The sequence below is a fragment of the Brachionichthys hirsutus genome, chromosome 7 (assembly GCF_040956055.1).
Source record: "Brachionichthys hirsutus isolate HB-005 chromosome 7, CSIRO-AGI_Bhir_v1, whole genome shotgun sequence".
Classification (NCBI taxonomy): Eukaryota; Metazoa; Chordata; class Actinopteri; order Lophiiformes; family Brachionichthyidae; genus Brachionichthys; species Brachionichthys hirsutus.
In genome coordinates, this window is record NC_090903.1 from 8,392,270 (window position 1) to 8,414,228 (window position 21,959).

The window sequence follows — 21,959 nt, forward strand, 5'->3', positions numbered from 1 at the left end:
TACAAATTGTGCACCAGCAAAATATCGACGTTCACCTGGCTCCCATGCTGGCCGCCAGAAATCCTCCCCTCCACACCCTCAGCCATGCCTGCTACTACCAAATCCACCAGGAGAAAAACACGTGGCCCGAGGAAAACAAGCCGCAAGGGGATCGGCGCCAAGAGACAAACCTGCAACTCAAACAAACCCAGAGGAAGACCGGCAGCGAGGCTCCGGAAATCCGCCGCCAAACCCAAAAGGTCAACAGCAAGGGCCCAGACACGGTCAAGCCAGAGCCCCCGTGGAAGACGGCCGGCGGGTCAGGGCGCTGGGCGGTCCCCAGGAACCGTTAGCCAGGCCCGAAATGTAACGGGATCTGTGAGGCTGAGACGATCGAGAAATCCGTCGGACCGCTGTAAAGAAGTGCAAGAACCCGTCGGGCGAAGGAAGTCCCTTCGAGGCGCACAGGTGTCCGTTACTCCCCGCCAGCCCCCGACACCTTGCAGAGCGGCGAGGAAGAGCAGGGGGGATGCAAGGAGAGGAGCGCCGCCAAAGCAAATAAGAACAAGGAAGCAGCTATCGAGGACCGGCGTCCAGGAGTCAACCCCTGAGAATTTGGACCCTCGTGAGGCTGAAAAAATCCTTCCAGTGTCTCCAAGAACAAAGGATGGCATCAAAGATAAGGGTCAAGGCGCCAGCAATGCAGAAGAGGGCAGCCCACTCAAAGCGGATTCAGCACCATGCAGTGACGCTCTGGAGGACCGTGTACAGCGCAGGTCTAACAGTACCGTAGTCCAGCAGGACAAGACTAGCAACCAGAAGACCGGAGGTGACCTGACCCATGGAGCCGGATGTCATCATGTTGAAGAACTCTGCAGGGAGAGAAGTAAAGACGGCCCTTCTGAGCCATCACCGGGCTGCAGAGGGGGGGGTGACAGTTCGACCGTCTTTGGAAATGAGCTCGATCATACTGCCTGTGGTAGTGCGCAAGGTGGCGTGTCCGCTATCCAACGAGAGGAGGCGAAAGAGCACCGGGCAGAAGAAAGCCCTGGGAGGGAAGAAACAATGAGCCATGGCAGGAGAGAGAGTTTAGAGGCGGAGAACCCAGGAGAGGGACGAAATGAGCCCGTCGAAGAGGCGGAGGGGATCGTCGAGAGGCGGGACGATTGTTCGGGAGGACGAAAGGAGAAGCAGAGAGACGTTTCCGTCAAGCCTTCTGACTCCATTGCCAGTGCTTCGGACGCTCTCCCTCCTGGTCCGCTTCGCTCCAACAGCGGACTGACAGCACAGTCAGAATCACCCGTGAGTGTCCCACCTGTCCCACCTGTCCTACCTGCCTCCTGCACAGCTACCTCAAATCCCACCAAAGCCTCCTCCGCCTCGCTTGAGCAAGAGGCGCCGAACCGGCGTGAGACCGAACCGACACTTCATGGTGCTAAAACGGAAACTGCTCTGTGTCAGACTGTTGCAGGGAAAAGAGACGCGCCAGTCATTGTCTGCAGTGATCCTCTTAAACATGGGAGCTGGAGGGGTTTAAGCGAGGGCGAAATACAGCAGCCGCAAAGTCGTGGGGTCCCTTCTCCCCCTCCTCAGCCAGAGAGACAAACCTGCACCCCGGCAGAGACTCAGATCAAAGACAGCGAAGCCTATCAAGACCCCTCCGAGCAGGGCAGCGAGAGAGAGACGCCCTCGCTGTCATCGCCGAATAGAGGCGACCTCACAGTTGACCGTGAACCGAGCGCCAACGAGGGCAGCGTGCAGGAGCAAGACCCAGTGCCAAATCTCTCAGCTCCCTTCCTGGACAGTAGCTCCTCCTTCTCCTTCGGCTCAGAAAGCACTCGCTCCTCTCTGTCCTTTGACACTGAATCAGAGACCGGGTATGGAGACCCCATTCTGTCTGGCTCCTCGAGGCCAGATGCGACCAGCTTGTCCTCCTGGACCACTCGGAGATCCCTGAGGAAAGGGAGGCAGAAGCGCAGCAGGTGCGGGACGTGCGAGCCATGCTTGAGGACGGTCAGCTGCGGACAGTGCAGCTGCTGTCTCAATCGCAGGACCGGCCACCAGATCTGCAAGACGAGGAAGTGCATGGAACTTAAGCGAAGGAGGCCTTCATCTCCTCTCGCCGTGTCCGCTGCGCAGGTGAGGATGAGATCACGCTGCACGCATCTTAACGTCGACACATGACAAGGTATCTTATTCCTGGAAGGTCTTCGGCTTTTAACCGAGAAGGAGTCAAACATTTGATCATGATTACAGAAGGAATTCACTTTCAGCTGATTTGAAGCGACTGAAAAAAGAGCCCTGGTTAATGTTTGGCAGCATTGCACCTAATCTCTCTAATCTGTGTGTGTGTGAGCGTGTGTGCGTGCGTGTGCGTGCGTGTGCGTGCGTGTGTGTGCGTGCAGAGAACATGAGTGGTGATCTGTTAGAAAGGCATGCATGAGGATACTTTATGGTAGAGAGGAAGGTTCTGCCACATGACAAGCAGCAGCTCAGCACGTGGTTTTAGGGGAAAGGAACCCAGTAATAAAATACGCATTTGTTCAGAGGTATTCTCTTTTTTTTAAATCAGTTTTTACTAATACTTCAGTATTATCGTGTGAACAGATTACTTACAGTAGTGATGAATAGTGAACAAAAGCTGTAATGAAGGTTTTGTTAACTTTTTTTTTATCCGTAACTAAGACAATGACAACAATGACGTAATTAAGAAGTAACTGCGATGAAATCGAGATGCATTCATGTTGAGAAAAAGATAAGGACAAATCCTAGTTTACAAGCAGATCATAACAGAAAGTCGTCTCAAGGCACTTTGCAGGTGCGGCAGGGAAAGACGGAACCCAAAAACGACAATCAGCTTTTCAGGCTACGAGTACACTTCTCGTCAAGGTTGCCCACCTACTATCTCAACCATCCATTCATTCATTTTCATGGGAGGAGCTGGAGCTGATCCCAGCTCGCTATGGGCGAGAGGCGGGGTACACCCCGAATGCGTCGCCAGCGCATCACGGGGCCACACAGAGACACACAAGCAATCAACGCACAAACTCCACACAGATAGGATTTGAACCCTGTATCTTCTTGCTGTGAGGTGACAGCGCTAACCATTACGCCCCCAAAATGACTGACCCTGACACGATTCGAACACGCAACCTCCCGATCCGGAGTCAGACGCGCTACCGTTGCGCCACAGAGTCTTCCTGCACGTGCGCTCTACAGTGGAGCATTCACACTCGTACATGTACAGAGCTAAAAAAAAAAAAAAGGAGCTTTAAATCGAGGTGCGCTGAAGCACAAATCCAAATGAATGAGAATGTTGCTTCATTACAGCTGAGCTTTGAAATATAAATGAATTTACTGAGTTCAAAGTTCAGGTGTCTTTTTACTTTTCCAAATTGCTCTTTTTCATTGTCGTATTTATTAAAGTATCATTGGTCAAAGCAGGATTGTCACCAAGTACTTTATGTATTTAAAAAAAGAAAACACTGCATTTAAATATTTGATTAATAGCTGGCATGCAAACATCTATGGCAGTAAGCTTTATCATGATTCACGTGGGGTATGTGTGCATTGCCTTCCTTACACAAAGCATCAGACAGACAGTGATTGAGCCTCGATCCATCGTCTCGTAACCCAAACACTCAACCTGCTCGGTTAGGAGCGTAACGGCGAGCTGATGTGAAGCTCGCTGTACTCTCCTATACACTCCTGCTAAACTGTCTGTTTCTTCTGGAGCCTTCTCGGCACTTCTAACTCACTGAACTCGCTGAATTTGCAATGCAACATAATAGAGAAGTTGTTGAAGTTGTTCTGCTGGGATGTCGGCTTAACTGCACAAAGCAGCTCTGATCATTAATTTCTCTCTCTGTAACTTTGTACTTCTGTAGGAACAGATGGCTCACAGAAATATTCACAATCATTGTTGGTACGTCCTTACAGCAGCTGGCTGTTCAGAGCCCAGGGGTTGTCCATGTGGCTGGGGGGGGGGAGGGATCCTTGGGAACAACTGTGAGTGAGTGGGGGGGGCAGTGTGGCCATGTGGTGTAGTGTGTGCAAGCGTGCATGCAAAACTTCAGATGTGTCGCAGTGGCAGCCTCAGAGCTGACGGTGCAGCGAGTATTAGTAGTCACTCTGTGTACTCTTTTTAAGTATATATCAAGAGGGAGCGAGATCAGGCCAGGCGGAGGTTTACAACAAGCTATTTGTAATACCCTCAAATGTGGGTCAGCGTGTGTGTGTGTGTGTGTGTGTGGCGGGGGGGTATTTTAAAAATGAGCAGTGCATGCAAGGTGCTCTTACAGGACAGCAGACGCTGAAGGCCCATCAGTGTGTCTCCAACCAGCAGATTCTGTTTTTACTGTCCTATTTCTCCTCAGTGTTGCCACACCTTCGTACTTTCCGTGCAGCAATGACCTGTAAGTTTGACAACTGCTTTGTGTTTGATTACCGGTACATATCAGTGCACGGGTTGAGCCGCGTATTGCTCCGTGCATGCCTCCTGTAGATCTCAGGCAAGTGTGAATGTGATGCTTCAAATATAGTGCACAAGTTGTTACACTGACCGCAGCACGACTGCTGATGGAGCTCGCACAGGCTAAAGACAAGTTGATGTAGTGGCGTGTGGATTCTGTTCCTCTTCCTAGCGTCGTCGGACGCTAGGGTTGATGTGGCTGTGGGGTTGGTGTGGGCTAAAGTAGCATATCGAACAGTGTAAGGGTCACGTGAAGGCGTTAAAAAAGGAACTTGAAATATGCTTCCCTGTTTCGTGTGTTTGGTAAGAAGACGAGTGAGAGTGCATTCCTTTTGTAAATGTCTGGTTTCACTCAGGCTTGATGGCCCCCTCATGGCCTGGCCGTGCATTGGCTATTGAGGAAAATGCTGAGACCTGAACTCTCTCTCTCTCTCTCTCTCACACACACACACACACACACACACGCACACAATTCTACAGGTCATAGAATGCAAAAGCGTCTGTATTTCCAGAGGGGACTTGACTGAAAGAGTTCTGACACGTTTGGAGCTGCTGGCTACAGAAGTTAGTCCCTTTTTTCTGTGGACTAACAATGGCGTTGTCAGCGCTAATAGATGATGCTTTTTATCATTCACGCTCAGAGAGTGTAACTCCGCCGGGCGAATTCACGAATCATACTATGGCAATGCCTTTAACCGGCCCTATTGTGCATCTGCAAAAAGCGTGATTGACAGCTGTATCATCTCCTGGATAAGTCTTCCTCAAAGCCCAATTCTCTGCAAATTCAAATCTTTTCGAGCGATTCTTCTTACCAAAACACACACACACAGAAGGTAATAAAAATGATTGAATGTAACACACACCGTAACTACCATCTTCACCTTTTGAGCAAAGGAAGTGCTGGACTGTGTCAGTCAAAGCTTTCAGTTTGGTTGACTTTAAAAAAAAAACACTGACGCAAGTTTACGTTTCCTGACACTGTGGCTGCGACGCTGCAATTCTGATCCAGACTCACAGGAATTCATTTGCAAATGATCGCCACCTGTCTTCGGTGAAGGTGAAAAGTACCAATGAGCTCAATTTAGCGGTGTGAGGAGCGGGTGACATCATGGAGCTATCTTCTGTGTATTGATCGATATAAATCATTGACTCAAAGGAGCAGATCGTTTCATCACACCGACACATCAGCATCCGTGACTGTTACATTCAAAGCTGCGTGTGTCTGTGCATGCAAGTGGTTTTTATTTCAATGGAGGCGCTTCTTTTTTGCAAAAGAAGGCTACCGGTATTCGCACCTTGTGCTTGAAAGCACCCGTCTCTGCTAATGGAAGCAACTTGATGTAAAGAGCGCCTGATTTGTCCAAGTAGATGCTTCAGTCAGGTCTGAGGCCCACTATCCCCCCACCGATCACAAAGACGGTCGCCATGGCAATCTCATTGTCTGGCGTTAACCTTTGACCCGCCACGGTTGTCTGTTGGAGTATTCTCGGGGTCGTAATGTGGATTAGCGGAGATAACCAGCAGACACATACTATTATGGGTTTAAGGCTTCAAACTCGCTCACCTACATCCAAGTGATTGGGTTAAACCGTGCAGGTCGCGGCTGGTCATGATGGGTCAGCAGTAATTTAGCGGCGGCCACGAGGAATGAACGGCTGGCCGAATCGTGGCAACAACTGCAGGCATTGTCTGTAAATCGAACAGTTGTCGGGTAAATGCAGCCTCGGTTCATAAACTTGTGTCTGCAATGCGCTGCAACTTTCTCTCTACACTTCTATCGTCATTGTTTGATATTCATTCGTAAAGTTTGCACGTTAGGATTGAGCGTCATGCGGTGGGGATGATCGATATATCTAAAACATCTAAAATGTTTTAAAGCTTTTCGAACTTCATTGGGGGGGGTCAACATATTCACTATAGTCAGTAGATCTTTAGGGACGTAGTGAAATAATAAATCACATCACATTGAATCAATTAATGCAGCAACACTTATTAAATCTTTGCAAACGGTCCATCCATCCATTGTCTTATATACGAAACCAACAGCCGCTCATCCGAGAGCGAGAGGGCAGGGTACACCCTGGATGAGACGCCAGGGCACAGTCCATCATTGATTTGATATTTATATTTAATTATATAAAATATTACAAACTTTGCCATTTGTCAAGTTAAATAAATTACCCGAAATCGTTTAGAGCACTTCCTTTTCTTAATCTTCATCTCCGGAGCCGCTGCCCTGCAAACATTTTGCTAAACGTAAAAGAAGAACAACACAACTCTTAGAATGAAGACCAAAAACATAATGTCTATCCTGGCACGTCATCTATCTTAAACAAACCCCAAGTGTCTTTAAAGATGAGATTATAACCCCTTGCAGGAACCCGTCTGCAGTAATGGGAGGTGTAAATGATACGAGTTGGCCTTTCACAGAATATAAAACCAGTGCTTCCACACATGCACGTGGGCTGGAGGACAGATGCACACCGACACTCGTGTGTTATCTTTTGTTTGTTTTTTTTGTCCTCATCCTTGCGTAAACGTGTGGGGCATTCGGGAGCGAGGTAGCAGTGAGGGTAGGGAGTATCAGAGATACTGCCAACATGTTATAAGAGCCAAATCAGCGAGACCAAGCAGAGTGTGTCCTGCTGCAGCCTACACTCCCTCCTCTTCCTCATTTGCATGACACTAACCTTCCCATTGGGGCGGATGGTGGCTCTGTGTTACAGCGTTTAGGCTTGGGTAGCTGCTTCTGAACACAGAAATATAAGTTGTTGTTTTTTAACTGCACATTTCAGATGTGTGGCTGCAGTCAGTGGCCAGAGGTTCCATCCAGGTCAGTTCCATTAGCTGTCAGTCACTTGCATTTATACTTTTACAAAAACGATGCACATGTTAGAAACATGCCGTTGTTTGCGTCTTTGAGTGTTTGCCTTTTAGAGTTAATCTTTGAATATTGCTAATCTCGGTCCTGAGCTCTCTTAGGTTTTTTTTTTTGGTTTTTTTGCATCTGTGCTGTGCCCTGACGTTTTCTAAGACTTTAAGTCCTCGGATAAGCTTTGATGTCGTGCCACTTGGTTTCTCTGGGTGAAAAGAAGTCCTCAATTTTGCCCCTCAAAGAAACGGCAATCAATTCTTACCGAAGCCTTTCGTGCATCAGCTTGACCTGCTTCATGTAAAGACCCAACAAACGTCTCATCATCTTGTTCTATTGCAGAACGTTCCCCGCTGGCTGCTGTTCTGCATTACGGCGTGAGGTCATTCTTCAATGCAACACTCCTGTTTGCACATCATTGTTAGTAAAACTGTGAATTTACAGTGAACACTGAACAGCATTCTTCTGCATTGATGTCAGAGTAACATGGTGCAAACTGCAATGCAATCTGGGAAGAATACGTAGCTGCAACTCTATAAACGTACCTGTAAACAGCAAAGCATCATGGGAATCATCAGTGTGACAACAAAGGGTTGCTAAAGGCACACATTTGCAATCTGCCAACATGCCGATTCAGCATGTATTGGTAGAACACACTTAAGTACGGCTCATTGTGAGAGGGTGTGTGTGTGTGTGTGTGTGTTTACACAAACTGCTGGACCCATTCACCTTTTCTCTTCTAACCCTCCCAAAGTGAAACATACATGTAGCTGCAGCAGCAATGGAACTTAACTCTACAGAGGCATCTGTGTAAAGTACTGTGGGCAGAGTTTTGATTCTGTCGACCAAAAGCAGAAGGTAAAGATTTCTCTAATGGAAAAAGCACGACACTCAGAGAGGCCCAACCGCTGCCAAGGCAGCTCAGCTTCCCCGTGATGTCATCCAACCTGAAAGCTGCAGCCCTGCTTTAGCATGAAAGCCCATCCCATAGGATTTGAAATCGCAGTGGTGAAAATGACATTTCATTAATGCAGCTTTTTGGTTTTTTAAGTTATAGTAGCTCAGTAAGTTTGTCCTTCGACACAAAGTTGGGGGGGGGGGGGGGGTTATGAGAATAAAGAAGTCGGTTCTGTTGATCTTTGTATTCTGGAGCAAAGCTCCAAAGCTGAATATTTTTCTGCAAACATTTCACGCAACAATGAAGCACTGTCAAGGCTCCTTTTGCTGTCAACTGCTTACGTTATTTTTTGTTTTTTTTGTTTCCATGGTTACAAGTTGAATTTAGTCTCATTCTGCGAGTATGCTTTACCTCAGATGAGTGTTTCCTGTTCATAAGTCAAAAACTGTTTATGTAGCTATGTACACATTTCCCATGCGCTAAAGCATTGTATGTTGATATTTAGGGAACTTTAAGGCGTTTTAATCTTAAATTTGGGCGTTAAACCTTTTCTCAAATATGTATTTCAGAAGCGTCTTCTTCCCATCTGTCTTCAGTGACATGTCCTTGTTGGTCCCAGATCATAGTTCGATGTGTGGCAGATCTTTCTGGGATGTCTTTGTGTCATTTATATACAAATATTGGGCATTATTATAGATATATATATTATATTGGGTATTATTTATCCATTATCAGCCAAAATCCAAGGGATGGTTCCTCGTCATTGCACCCAACGTCTCCAGAAATGTCATCAACAGCAGAGAGATGTTCAAGTTGCTGCGATTGATCGGGAGGGAGAACCGAGTTATATTCCTGGCGTTACTCTCTATTGAACGTGAGCGGTAGGAAGTAGAAATCTAGAGTGAGGAATGCCCTCAAAATACCACTCTTCATCAAAGATGTGTAGCTCTTTCCATCTAAGCGATAGACATGTTAACGCAAGCATTACTGTAATGACAGTTCAGACAACAATTGGCACATGTCGTGTTTTGGCTCAGCTCCATCCCTGGGCTGATCTCCAGAGGGTCCGCCTCCTGTTGCGTCAGGTTGCAATGGCAGCGGCGAGCAGCGTTCCCTCCTGTACAGCTTCGTGATTAATGCACGGACGGTTCATTCCTGACTCTTAAAGGGGAAAAGCACATGGCTCGCTTGAAGAGCTGAACGTCATGGTCCTGTGGAGGATTGCCGTTCGTCGTGAAGCCCTTTAACACGATGGCACGGAGCGGAGGCTGGAAGAGGACCGTCTGAGGGCTTTTCAGAATGGTAGAACCGGCGTAATCTATGCTTTGTTTTCTGGTCAATTTGCATGCAGTTGTTTCATAAATCATCTTGTTTTGAAGACCAGCTTAATATTGTGGACGAGAGTAACTGTAATAGCTAAAAATAAAATCTTAATATCAGAGAATTCGAGCAGCATGTTAGCTGAGAGCTAAACGGTAGCGGCTAGTTGGTGCGTATTTGGTCTTGCGCTACTGTTGAAAGTCGGTCTAACCTGTTTAACTGTAGCTTGTTGACTTTTTTGACATTTAAGTCAAACCTGTCAAACTGGGTGTTTCCATTCACAGGAGAGTTCAGATCGTTGAATAATGGATAATGTGTGAACTGAGGTTTTATGTTCCTTACAGTCCTGGAGTCCTGCCTCAACGTAACATATATTACATATTAAATAATGATGATGATGATGATGATTATGAACCTTTTGGTGGGAGGAGTTCCATCCTGCTTTGAAGATCTGAAATCTGTTTATCAGTAGACTTGTTGCACGCAGCAACTGCCTGCATACGTAAAGATTCTAATCCCAGGAACCGGTTTAGGAACAGTCTGTTTGTGCATGAAGCCACAACAAGCGGGAGTTTGACTCTGATGAGTTTGAGGCATCGAGCTGAACTGAATGACTGTTGAAACGGCGGCTTGGGACACAATGAAAGGAGCCGTGTAACCGCAGGAATGAAGCACGCTTCTCATTTGAGTAAAACAGCGTCGTGTGAACATGCACGCTGATGAGAGAGCGCACGCACTAACTGAACTGGTGACTCGTTGTGCGACATACTGGCTACATGTCTGGCTAATTATACGTTAAGTGTCAATGAATACCTTTTGAGGCGTTTAACTTTTGAAGCTCTGCTACCAAGGAATGGCTTCATCCTTTTGTTTCAGCATTTGTTTTCGCTTGCTGCCTGCTGGACACCATGGCAGAGTTGTCATTGTTGTGTGTGTGTGTGTGCGTGTGTGTGTGTGTGTAACTGCCTACTCTGCTGCCATGACAAACACAGCTCTACTAGACAGGATCCGGTTCAGGCAGTCTGAATGTTCCCTTATCCCAGAGTGACCTCGGCGTCATGGCCACATGGTAGCCTTTGAAAAAGGATTGTTTTATTTTTTTCACTATTTCAGATAGTGTTTTTTGCTCTCTCCCTCTCTCTGTTTGTTCTCTAACTAAAAGCTTTGCTCCTGCGGTAGAATCAAAGGAGAACGGGGTGGCTCAGTGGGGAAGCACCGAGACAGGGAGAAAAACACGGATGCTGCGGACATCCTATTTCCTCTTCCCTCCAGTGTTTCTAACAATGCCTGAATTAGAGGTGCTGGAGGAAGTGATGCTGCCATGTGGGCGCCGCTGCTTTTATAATAACTGTGTTTGGTTATGCTCTATAATAGAACACTTGAGAGTTGTTGTTTTTTTCAGTCTCTGTCAGCTGTTGATTATAAATTCTCAACTTTATAAAAATCAAAAGAATAATAATATCCCCTACATTTTTTTTAAAGGTCAGTTTAAAGATTTCAATATGGTTTCAGTGACCTTGGATGTGAAATGTCGTATCTTTCCTGTCAACATGTTGCTAGTATTATTCACATGAACAATTCTGGAGGACGTTTGCTTCTAAAATGATCTCTAACAATGTGATTAACACCCTCATAATGTATCCAGCAGCTTTTCAGGTAATGTTTCCTCTTTTATAAAGTCTTTCATCTTTACTATTTTAGAGGACGTTTCCGACTTTTAGGATTAGTAAATTAATCTAAATGTTCCTTTAGTCTTCTTGGAACGCCTCTAATCTACAAACAATAACGCATTTGCATTTATATCAAGCAAGTAAAACATTTTGATAAGATAATATAGAGAGAGATATTTGTCCAAATTGGATCGTTCACCAATCGTTTTATCGACTTTTACTTTATTTTGCATCATTTGATTGAGGAATTCACTGACATTTCCTAAAAATAGGCGTTCACCAGCTCATTGGGGGTTAACTTCCCAGCATCCTCGGCTTATTTTTCTGTGATCCAGATCCAGCATGTGTGCAGTGTCCATTCCGCAGCTTGCGTCCAGTCCATGTGTGTCGGGCTGGAGTAATAAGCCCACATAGGGGATCCTTTGTTTAGGAGACTCTGGGCATGGAAGATCATTTACAAGCCGTTAAGGTCCTCACGCTATTGGCTGACGAGGCTCTGTCTGCGTCTGCAGAAGACATCCCCTACGCGTGCGCGTTGCGTCCGAGCGTCTGCTGGAGCAGCGCCTTGCTGCAGCAGCTCACTGTCACCCTTGCCATGACACCCCGGAGCTCGTCCGTCCTGCACGCAGCTGCTGTGGCCACCGTTTCCCTTTGAGGCTGAAGTGAAGATGCAAGATGGCCACCACTACTGTTTAGGGATATGCTGCCTAAACTGGAGGGCCTTCCTCCAAGGACAGACAAGGTAAAGGCAGTCGGAGAGTTCACCCTGGGGTCTATTGTCTCTCTGCGGATGGGTCAGCTCATCTAGAGGTCTCTCTCTCTCTCTCTCTCTCTCTGCTCTGAGCTTCATTAGGAAGCTTCTGTTGTTCTGTCTGTTTTTGGCTTGTCTCTCTTATAGTTTGTGGCTACAATAAAGATCACTTCTTACAGTAACAGACAGCCCTTTTCTCTTACCCCTCGCGTCCCTTTTTTGTTTTTGCCCCCTTTGTTTCGTGCCGTTAGAAGAGCCCCATTGCTTCCCCGTGTCTTCCCGGCACTCTTTCTTGGACCGCCATAGTTCTGCACCTGCTTTTCGGCGACTGTTTAGCAGAAAAGCGGAGTAATTGTGAGGTGTAATTTGTCCTGGTTGAATTAGCGATAGTATTGTGGGGCTTGTGTTAAGAATAAGAGAATGTGTTTGTGTTACTGATGTCGTCTTAATCATCAATACCTTTTTAGGATTAAACCCTATTTTCTCAGGAGATTACTCTTTCGAGGTGATCGGGTTAATTTACACAGAGTAGGTTGATGATGCAACATTGAGAGCAGAGAGAAAACACTCAGACGTCTCAGAAATACATGAAGAAACCACTATTTGTGCTCCCAGTCGGGTAGGAAAGATGCCTTTAAAGAGTTTCTGCAACGTATCATTTCTATTCACGTGGTTCTGTTGGAGTAAGGCAGCAGACGTGCTTTGATCCAGTCGTGCGTGCATGTTTGGGTGTAATACGAGTGCCTTTGCATTTCAGTGTTGTGAAGAATAGACGCACACGCACCTTCAAACTTCCTTGGAGACCCATTAGCGAGAGGACGGTTGTCGGGTATTCGAGAAGCGGCCACACGCTTGTTGCTAAGATAGATCTCTAAGCATTTGTTTTATGAAGCGCTCAACTTTAGTTAATCCAATGCATCCTTTGTAGAGGAGTTTTTTTTTGGGGGGGGGGGGGGTTAGACGCTGCAGCTGAGGTCTCATGACTGTGTATCCAACACAAAGACACGGCGCTAATGCATCTCAGACTCGGCTCTCTCTGGAGACCCGGGGACTCGAATAATAACTCCGCATTCACATCTTGCAATGGTCTTTTTATGTCTCGAGCATTTTATCCAAAGGCTTCATGTAACATAATTAAAAGCAGGGATTCCACCTCCGCTCTGGATTACAAACGCTCTAATCTACTACTGCGTGCACATGCATGGAGACATGTGTGTCTGGTGCAGCGCTGGAAGCCAGCCAGTGCCGCTTTGTCATTGAAAGCAGCTTAATGTGACAGACGCATCCCCCCCCCCCCCCCTCTCTCTCTCTTCTCCCCTGCCACTGATCTTTTTCATTATTCTCAGCTGAGCATATCATCCGTCCATTTCCACATGCTGTTTGGCGCCCGCGTCGCCCTGCGTTGCATCTGCGTCTTCAGTATTGCCTCAGCCTGAGCTCCAGCGATCTGTTGCATCAACAGCGTGGCTCTAGTAGTAAGGCACAGTCCTGACTCGTGGACAGCTCAGTGGACTGGGGGGGGGGGGGGGGGGGGGGGGGGGGGGAGCAGTGGATGATACAGCATCAGTAGAAAGACCTGGGCTCGCTCTATTACTCATGCCTGATCTGATCATCTTATTCATCATGAGCACCTCAGTGGTGCTGAAGCCCCCCCCCCCCCGGGTTGTAAGATAACAGCTCTTTCAGTGCGACGAAAATGCTGCTCCACTTTAACATTGTTTTAAGAAGCCCGGGTTTTTTTTTGGCAATGTCCCTTTTGGCAATGTCCCAATTCCACCAGCTGTAATTGAAGAATATATTTCATCTGTATGAAGGGCTACGTTTACGTTTCTGTCATTGAGAACATCTTGATTTTCTTTCTCTATTGAAACCAGAAAATTTAACTACATTAAAAAAACAATTGTGATGGTAAATCTTCTCAATGAGAAGTGTGTTTTGGCATAGGAAACCTTTACCACCATTAATACTGAACACTATATATACAATTTGGAGCAACATATATATGCCGCCAAGCAGACGACGTCTTTTAGAGAGGTCTTGCTTATTTCAGCAGGAAAATGTGAAAACCCATTCTGCATGTATTACAGGAGAAATAAAACAGCTTTAAATATATGGTTGTTAATCTGGTGTGCCTGCAGTCCCAATTTGCCACGCATGAAAATGCCGCATTATGAAACATTAGTGCAGCATTTGTTCGCTATTCCCAAATGTTTGAGCTTTTGAAAGAGGAGATGATGCAACACAGTTGTAAATGTGACCCTGTCCCACTTTTGCTGTTGCTGCCATTAAATGTATAAATATGGACATTATTTTGAAAAGCAATTAACTTAGTATGTTTCAACATGCTATGTTCTCTGAGGCTCCTGTTCCGCATGTGATATTTCTCTTTGTCCCGCTGCAACGTCTTTAATTGGTCTTCTACTGCTGAATGTGATGGGGTGAAATCCTGAAACAAGAACAGCTTGACTTTGCTTTTGTTGGTCGAGATGAAAAATAAATAAATATGCTTTAATCCTACTCGGTTGTAGGAATATTATATTAAAACAGAATTGTTTTGACAGAATAACTGTGCTGCGGTGTCCTTTTAGTTTCAAAGATAGCACAAGTAATGTCCACCAATCGATATCTGTCCCCGTGCTTAGACAGTGCTATTAATACGATGTTGTTTGGGGTAATACATTGCACCTTTAAATGATTATTATCCACCGCATGTGAAGAACCCAAGAGCATGTATTTCTCACTCAGCATAGCAACTGTGTTAATAGGCAAATGTACATGCATGCCTACCCAACAGAACATCTACGGGCCCTGCACAAACACAGCATGTAGATGCACCTTTCACACACGCCCTCACTGACCCAGCGGGGGGGGGGGATGACGCAATCAGGGAGCCGGCATGCCTTTATTTGCTGGCTGTCATCTAGCTACGCGTCACTCTCGTCGAAGTCTCCGATGTGAACTAACAGCTCAGCTTTTTTCATGGGCTCTGCTAACAGATCAATTTTTGGCAAGAATTAAAGGACACATATCTGTTTTCACGTGCCAGCTCATAACGACAGCAGCAGACGCTGATGTCACGCTGGGAGGCAAACTGTCACGCTGTGTGCCGTGACTGCTCGGAGCTAGCCGTGAAGTAACTGGGCACCGCCCGAGCATGTTGAGTCACTTCTCTCTTCTGTCTCTCTCGCTCTCTCTTTATCTCTCTGTCCCAGGTGGTTCCAGAAAGTGGGTCGGTAAATGGCAAAAGCAAGGCACAGATGGACGATACCCACACGGCTGCAGAGGAGGATGAGGGGGAGGAAGGCCACATACCTCATATACAATCCCCCCCCATTTCCCAATCACTCACCCACAATCTGGCCTCAGACCAAGCTGGACATCCAGCACTTGTTAAAAGGGAGACCAAGCTGGACTTGACCCAGCGTTGCACTTCACCAACATGTATGCTCTTCTGTAACTTTTCAGAATGGTTCTGAAGAGAACCTAGCAAATTCTGATGGTGCTACTATGACCACTGGGTCACGCTTTGATCTGTCTTCATCGTCATCGCTCATCTGCGTGGTGGCCTGCTCACTGATCCACATCGACGGATCCTCCAGCTTGATCTTCTTTAGGGAACTGACCTGTCATCTGGAGGTGTCTTGGTTCCATTCTCAGGGCGGTCTTTAGGGATTCTAGCTATGATAGTCCTTTGAGCAGGCCACCACGCAGATGAGCGATGACGATGAAGATGAAGATGACGTCTGTCAAGACCCACTGTCCACGCTGGCTGCCGTGGTGTGTCTGTCTGTCACGGAGAGGAAGGGACTGGAGGAGAAACTTATTAGCTCGCGATCTTCGATTCTTGGCTCCATCAAAACAGAAACGCCGGATTTGCACTTAATCAAGAAAGAGTCCGAGGACTTGAGTATTGACTTGTTTCGGAAAAGCACTCCCGTTTGCTCGCAAAGAACTCCTCAGTCTGTCAAAATTGAACCACCTCCAAGTGTCTTGCTCCCAAGCGTGCAGTCTTTGGCGGAGAAGAGAAATCTTAGTTTTGATCAGGCTATCGCCATTGAGGCCTTGACTCAACTGGCAGCTATACCTCAAAATACCCCAGGATCCATTAAAGCTGAAAGTAAGAGTGAGCGTTCCGTTACTGCGACTGCCCCAGTTTTACCCCTGCAAGAGGCCAAACCCATAGCAGCTAGCCACGACAACAAAGTCTCGGTAATCAGCTCACCTCGACACCAGACTTCAGTCATACGCCCTCCTGTGGCCAGGCAAGGGAATGTTATCCAGTACTCTCAGGGGTTGAATTCCAACACGAAGCTGCAGGGCCGTTCAGAGGCCGGCTCAAATAACGACGAAGCTCTTAGCAGCAGGTCGGAGCGGGGCTTTGGTTCTCATGTCATCAAGTTGGAATGCACCTATGAAGAGCCCACTGGAATGAAGTTTATTAAAGATCATGAGAAAGTGTTTAGGGGGGAAAAAGGCAGGGTTATTGGCAAAATTAGAAGAAACAGGGACGAAGAGGAGGTAGCTGCTCAACTCGCAGACCTTGCATTCATCATCCAGTCCCGACACAATCTGCAGTCAGAAAAGAGCCCTCCTAAAGGAACACCTGTGTCAGCCATCAAAGACAACTACATCTCCCAGCTTGCCCCCAGTCCGAAAAAAAACCTTTTAAAAAAGACAAAAGCTTCTCCTTCCAAGCCCAGGAAGAAGAAAAGTGACGGACTACATGAGGGAATGAACTGTAGGAGCCCTGGCTCAAAATGCTTGCCAAATGGAGAGCTGTCCCACAGGAGCAAGGGCAAGAAGGGCCTCCCACTAGGGAAGTCAGGCGTTCACAAGAAGAGCAACCTGTTTCTGCCTCTGGCTCAAATTGACCTTAAGAGATACCTGCGAGAGGCACACGATGCAACCCTCTCGGGGCAACAAATTCAGGTCGACCATCTTAGTGGTGAAGAAAACCAGCCGTGGTCCCTTCCCAGTGGCTCGCCCCACCAAAACAGTCCATCTGACGGGCATGCTTCAGGATCAGGGCAGGAGTGTGTACGGCACTTGGTATCTCAGGTAGCACAGCCCTGTGAAAGGCCGCAGCACGGCTCTGACCCTTACGCTAGTCCGGTCAGTGCTGCTTTCCTCAGCCACAGCGCTGGGAGCCGTAATTATGATGGCTTCTCAGGAGCGCCGCAGTCCCCTCCTCCAAGTGGACGGGGCTACTACAAGCTGGAGCGGTCAGGACCGGTCACCGTCCTGTCCACGGCTGCCGATGGCGACCCGGGCCACTCTTCAGAGTCCACTCCTTCTAGGAACAATATCAACAGCTTTCTGGAGTCTCCTGTGAGTTTTCTAGATACCCCGACCAAGAATTTGCTCAACACACCTTCCAAAAAATTGGATGATCTTCCATCGTGTGAGTGCGTGGGTGAGTTGACGCTATTTAAGAATCTTCTGAGGACAAATATGTAGCATTTGCATTTGGTCCGATTATTAAATATAATAATAATTACATTATTAAATGCCCAGAACGTTACTGCTTTGGAGTAACACTGCAGTCCTTTGACCTCTAACTGATTGCAGGGGTCGTACTTGAGCTGAAATTCAAGACACAGACTATGTTATGGGCCAAAGAGATTTTACATTTATTCAAGTGCCTGCAATATTTTGACCTGAAAAATTCAATTGAAAACTACTTTTCCCTCGACAACGTAAACTAGTAATTTGGCTGTAAAAATGCAATCACACACGCACACAAACTCCTAATTCAGGCCGCAATTCAAATAAAAGGAAGCTGCTTTTATTTGCAACATGGATTGGATGAGGTCATATTTCTTGTCTATTCCGTATGTGCATTAGCCTGATTTGCATATGACAAATGTATATCAATGTGTAAGTGTAGCCATTGTGCTTTTTGGAGAACTGTTTCATGCTCAGTTTACCCCCCCCCCCCCCTCCACAGAACAAATAATTGAAAAGGAGGAAGGCCCCTACTACACTCACCTTGGAGCTGGACCTAGTGTTGCTGCCGTGAGGGAAATGATGGAGAGCAGGTAGAGAGACGCGCCTCTGTTTGCACAGAGTGTGTGGGTGGGTGTGTGTTACTACCAAACAGCTGCCGACAGCCTACTAGTCAACCGCAGGCTTGGTAGGACGGGGGGGGGGGGGGTCAAACACTCTGTTATTAAAAGGAAAGCATTGCTGAGCAAGCTGAACACGTTCTCCCTCTGGCTCAGCTACACACTCACACACACACACACGCACACACACACACACACACACACACACACACACACACACACACACACACTGCATGTTGAAACAGGAAACCCCTCGAGCCGAGACAAGCGGCCATAAAACAAGGTGACAGGTAGCTTATAACAACTTCAGATCCATCACAGTCCGCCTGACAGCCACAGCAACCTGAAAGTTAAGAAGTTGCCAAATCTTTCAGTGGAAAATGAATATATATATATTTATCCGAGCAATTTGAGGATTATTCTTTGCTCAACAGTGTAACATAGTAGGATCTGTAATGCCGTATATTAACAAAGTCTTAAGATAATACTTATTACTGAAGGATTTGGCTACTGCCGGTTTCTCTCAGGTGTGGGTGGCAGTTTATTGTTGCCCATCATGTGTTTGTGTGTGTGTGTGTGTCACAGGTATGGTGCCAAAGGAAGTGCAATAAGGCTAGAAGTTGTTGTTTACACTGGAAAGGAAGGAAGGAGCTCCCAGGGCTGTCCAATAGCTAAATGGGTATGTGTTCACGGCGTGCTCCTCAATGTCCGGAATATATCTGCCGTGTGTTGAAGTATAATGTTCTTACATTGTAGTTGTTCTGACCTTTCTGTCACCAACAGGTGGTCCGGCGTGCCAGTAAAGAGGAGAAACTGTTGTGCTTGGTCCGCAGAAGGCCGGGGCACTACTGCGACAGCGCCATTTTGGTCATCCTCATCTTGGCGTGGGAGGGCGTCCCTCGGCCGGTGGCCGACAACCTCTACCAGGAGCTCACGCGGTCCCTCTTTAAGTACGGCTCCCCCACCAGCCGCCGCTGTGCGCTCAATGAGGAGTGAGTACCTCTGCCTTCGTTTTCCAGCTGCAGCGTTTCCTCTCTGGCCTTTGCTTGTTTCGTTACATCCCTCTTTTCTTTTAATCCCCGCAGCCGTACGTGTGCGTGCCAGGGTTTGGACCCAGATACCTGCGGGGCCTCGTTCTCCTTCGGCTGCTCCTGGAGTATGTACTTCAATGGCTGTAAGTTCGCCCGCAGCAAAGTGCCCCGCAAGTTTCGCCTGCTTGGAGACTACCGGGAGGAGGTGAGGAAGGGGCTCGGCCTCCGGGAGAAACTCAGCAGTTGCAATCGCTCTTTGTGGGTTTTCCTGATGTTATAGGGAAGATGTCCAGTGTGCTTATTTCTTGTTCCAGTTTTTTACTGTATTTAATATATTAATGCATTTTATCACATGTGCCACATGATGGTTATGATGATCAGATCAATAGACGGAACATATTTTTTTGATCTACTTCATCAGAGTGTGTGTTACGTGCAGCTGAGCGCTGATGGGGGGGGGGTTGGTAACTTGTCTTGATTGTAGGTGCAAAGCCTTTGGGAGGTGTATTGCTGAATCTAAGTTATGCATTTTCATTGTAGATCTCTGGTTGTAACTGTGTTTAGGAGAAAGCGTAGAAGAGTCGGGGGTCCTGCAGTGACTTGACTCGGTCCGTGGAGGCGGCGCTGAGGGTCGAGCAGTAGAACAACGTCACTTACAGTTGTTCATCCTCATGACTCCACACTTTTCTTAACTTTCAGGAGGAGAAGATAGAGAGCCATCTTCAGAGTCTCGCCACTGACCTTGCACCCCTCTATAAAAAACTAGCTCCCGAAGCCTTCCAAAACCAGGTATGAAATACTCAACAGCTTCTTCTCCTGCGTGCCCATAATACTACATAGTATTATAGATAGGTACTCATACTACTCAGCATAAATGCTGTCTTAAATTCTAACTTAATTAACAATAATTCACTATTGTTTCATTTAGTTCATGCAGAGTTACATCTGTTTTTGAACTTTTACAAGAAAACTCACTTTGACCCCCCCCCCCCAGCATCATTAACTCTTCCTGCGTCTCATAGGTGCAACATGAGAATGAAGGGATGGACTGTCGACTGGGCGGAAGAGAGGGCCGTCCTTTTTCTGGTGTCACAGCCTGTGTGGATTTCTGCGCCCACGCTCACAAGGACACCCACAACATGAACGACGGCAGCACTGTGGTGAGAACGTGACGCTACGCTATCTACTTCAATAACGTGTGTCTAGAGAAAGCACACCCCAAACATTTAAAAGGGCCTTTGTTCCCTTGCAAAAACGTGGCTGTTGTCTCTGTCCATCTTCAGGTTTGCACTTTAACCAAGGAAGATAACCGAGCAGTGCGTAACATACCAGAAGATGAGCAGCTGCACGTTCTCCCACTTTACAGGGTCTCTGCCAGGGATGAGTTTGGTTCGGTCGAGGGCCAGTGGGCCAAGATCCACAGCGGCGCTCTGCAAGTTCTCTCCGCCTTCCCTCGAGAGGTCAGAGAATAGCAAAGCAGCGTTTGCTCTTCATTCTGATCTTATTCTTTTTATTTCCTTTCCAGCTGAAATGGTTCTCCTTTGAGGCAAAAAAGAAAAGAATGATAAACACACGTGGTTAAATGTTTTTTTTTTAATTGTTTTATTATTCTTTTTTTTCTTTCAGGTGCGCCTACTTGCTGAGCCGGTGAAATCAGCTCGTAAAATAAGGCAAGAGGCTCGTCTCAGGTCTCAGGCGGGGAAACTGGAAAAGAAGCTTGGCCTGACTCCTCCCACTCCCGGCAAAGTGAAAACTGAAGCCCGTAACAAAGGTAGGAAATGCTAACGATTTCATGAAGCAATATATGTAGGTCAAAATGCACGTGTCTCTTTAGATTATGACATTGTTTTGTGTTTTCTACTTCAGAAGCAGAGCCTCTGGGCTACGGCGGCTCGCAGAGGCTGCCCCCCCCCAGACCCGCCAGCGTAGGAAGGAACCTCCCAGACAAGAATCAGCCCAGCACTTACAGTCAGGGGACCAACAGCCTCACAATGAGCGACGGGGTGACCCCACAAAAGGAGGTCACCGCTCTCAACCCCCCCGGCCTCCGTTTCGGACAGAATGGTTCAGCTCCCAATTACCAGACAATGGGGGGCGCTGTGAATGGTTACGCTCCCGCATGTGGCGGCCGGGGCGTTACACTCGAACGCCTACCTCCACACAAACCCCTTAGTGGGGACCCTTCTGTGTTTAAAACGGTGCCCGATGAGGTGCACTGCTCTTCTCTCCACAGACCCTCCTCATTCTCCCCTCGACCTACCTCTGAGGGTCTCTTCAGCAGGCTGAACGGACTCCACGGGCCCACAGAGGTCAGGGGTCACAGCCTCCCCCCTCCCCCACAAGCTCCTCCGCTTGAACCGGACGACGTAAAGCAGGAAGAGGTGTGGTCGGACAGCGAGCACAACTTCCTGGACCACAACATCGGCGGCGTGGCCGTGGCGCCGTCGCACGGCTCCATCCTGATAGAGTGCGCCCGGCGGGAGCTCCACGCCACGACTCCCATTCTCAGGCCAAATCGCAGCCACCCGACCCGCATCTCCCTGGTCTTCTACCAGCACAAGTCCCTCAACGAGCCAGGCCACGGGATGGCTATGTGGGACGCGAAAATGGCGAGGCGGGAACGGGAGCGCGAGGAGGAAGCGGAGAGATTAAGGACGGGAGACGTCCCGAGCAGCTGCGACGCGAAGAATAGCAAAAGCGATGGAGGTGTGGAGCTTCGAGAGGAAATTGAGGAGGAGGCGGAGGAGACGAGGAGGACCACGACAGTCCCCACACGTCAAGGATGGACTCTCCCACGGGATGGCGTCGTCACCGTGTCCCCTTACGCTCTCACCCAAGTGACAGGCCCCTACAACCGCTGGACCTGACATGTTCGACACGCGGGAAACCGCCCTGTGCTCCT

General features: G+C 47.7%; 1 protein-coding gene and 1 non-coding gene across 2 annotated transcripts; one reads left to right on the forward strand and one right to left on the reverse strand.

The window, feature by feature from the left end:
- The first annotated feature begins 84 nt into the window (after positions 1 to 84).
- On the forward strand, positions 85 to 21,959 carry tet1 (tet methylcytosine dioxygenase 1). Its single transcript, XM_068741222.1, is given in 12 exon segments — positions 85 to 2,118; positions 15,174 to 15,380; positions 15,382 to 17,374; positions 17,909 to 17,999; positions 18,612 to 18,705; positions 18,810 to 19,018; positions 19,112 to 19,262; positions 19,757 to 19,846; positions 20,080 to 20,217; positions 20,341 to 20,517; positions 20,684 to 20,828; positions 20,924 to 21,959. Coding segments are annotated over 12 exon segments (6,330 nt in total). The 3' UTR covers positions 21,925 to 21,959.
- On the reverse strand, positions 3,105 to 3,176 carry trnar-ccg (transfer RNA arginine (anticodon CCG)). Its single transcript has one exon. It is a non-coding gene; the product is annotated as a tRNA-Arg (tRNA).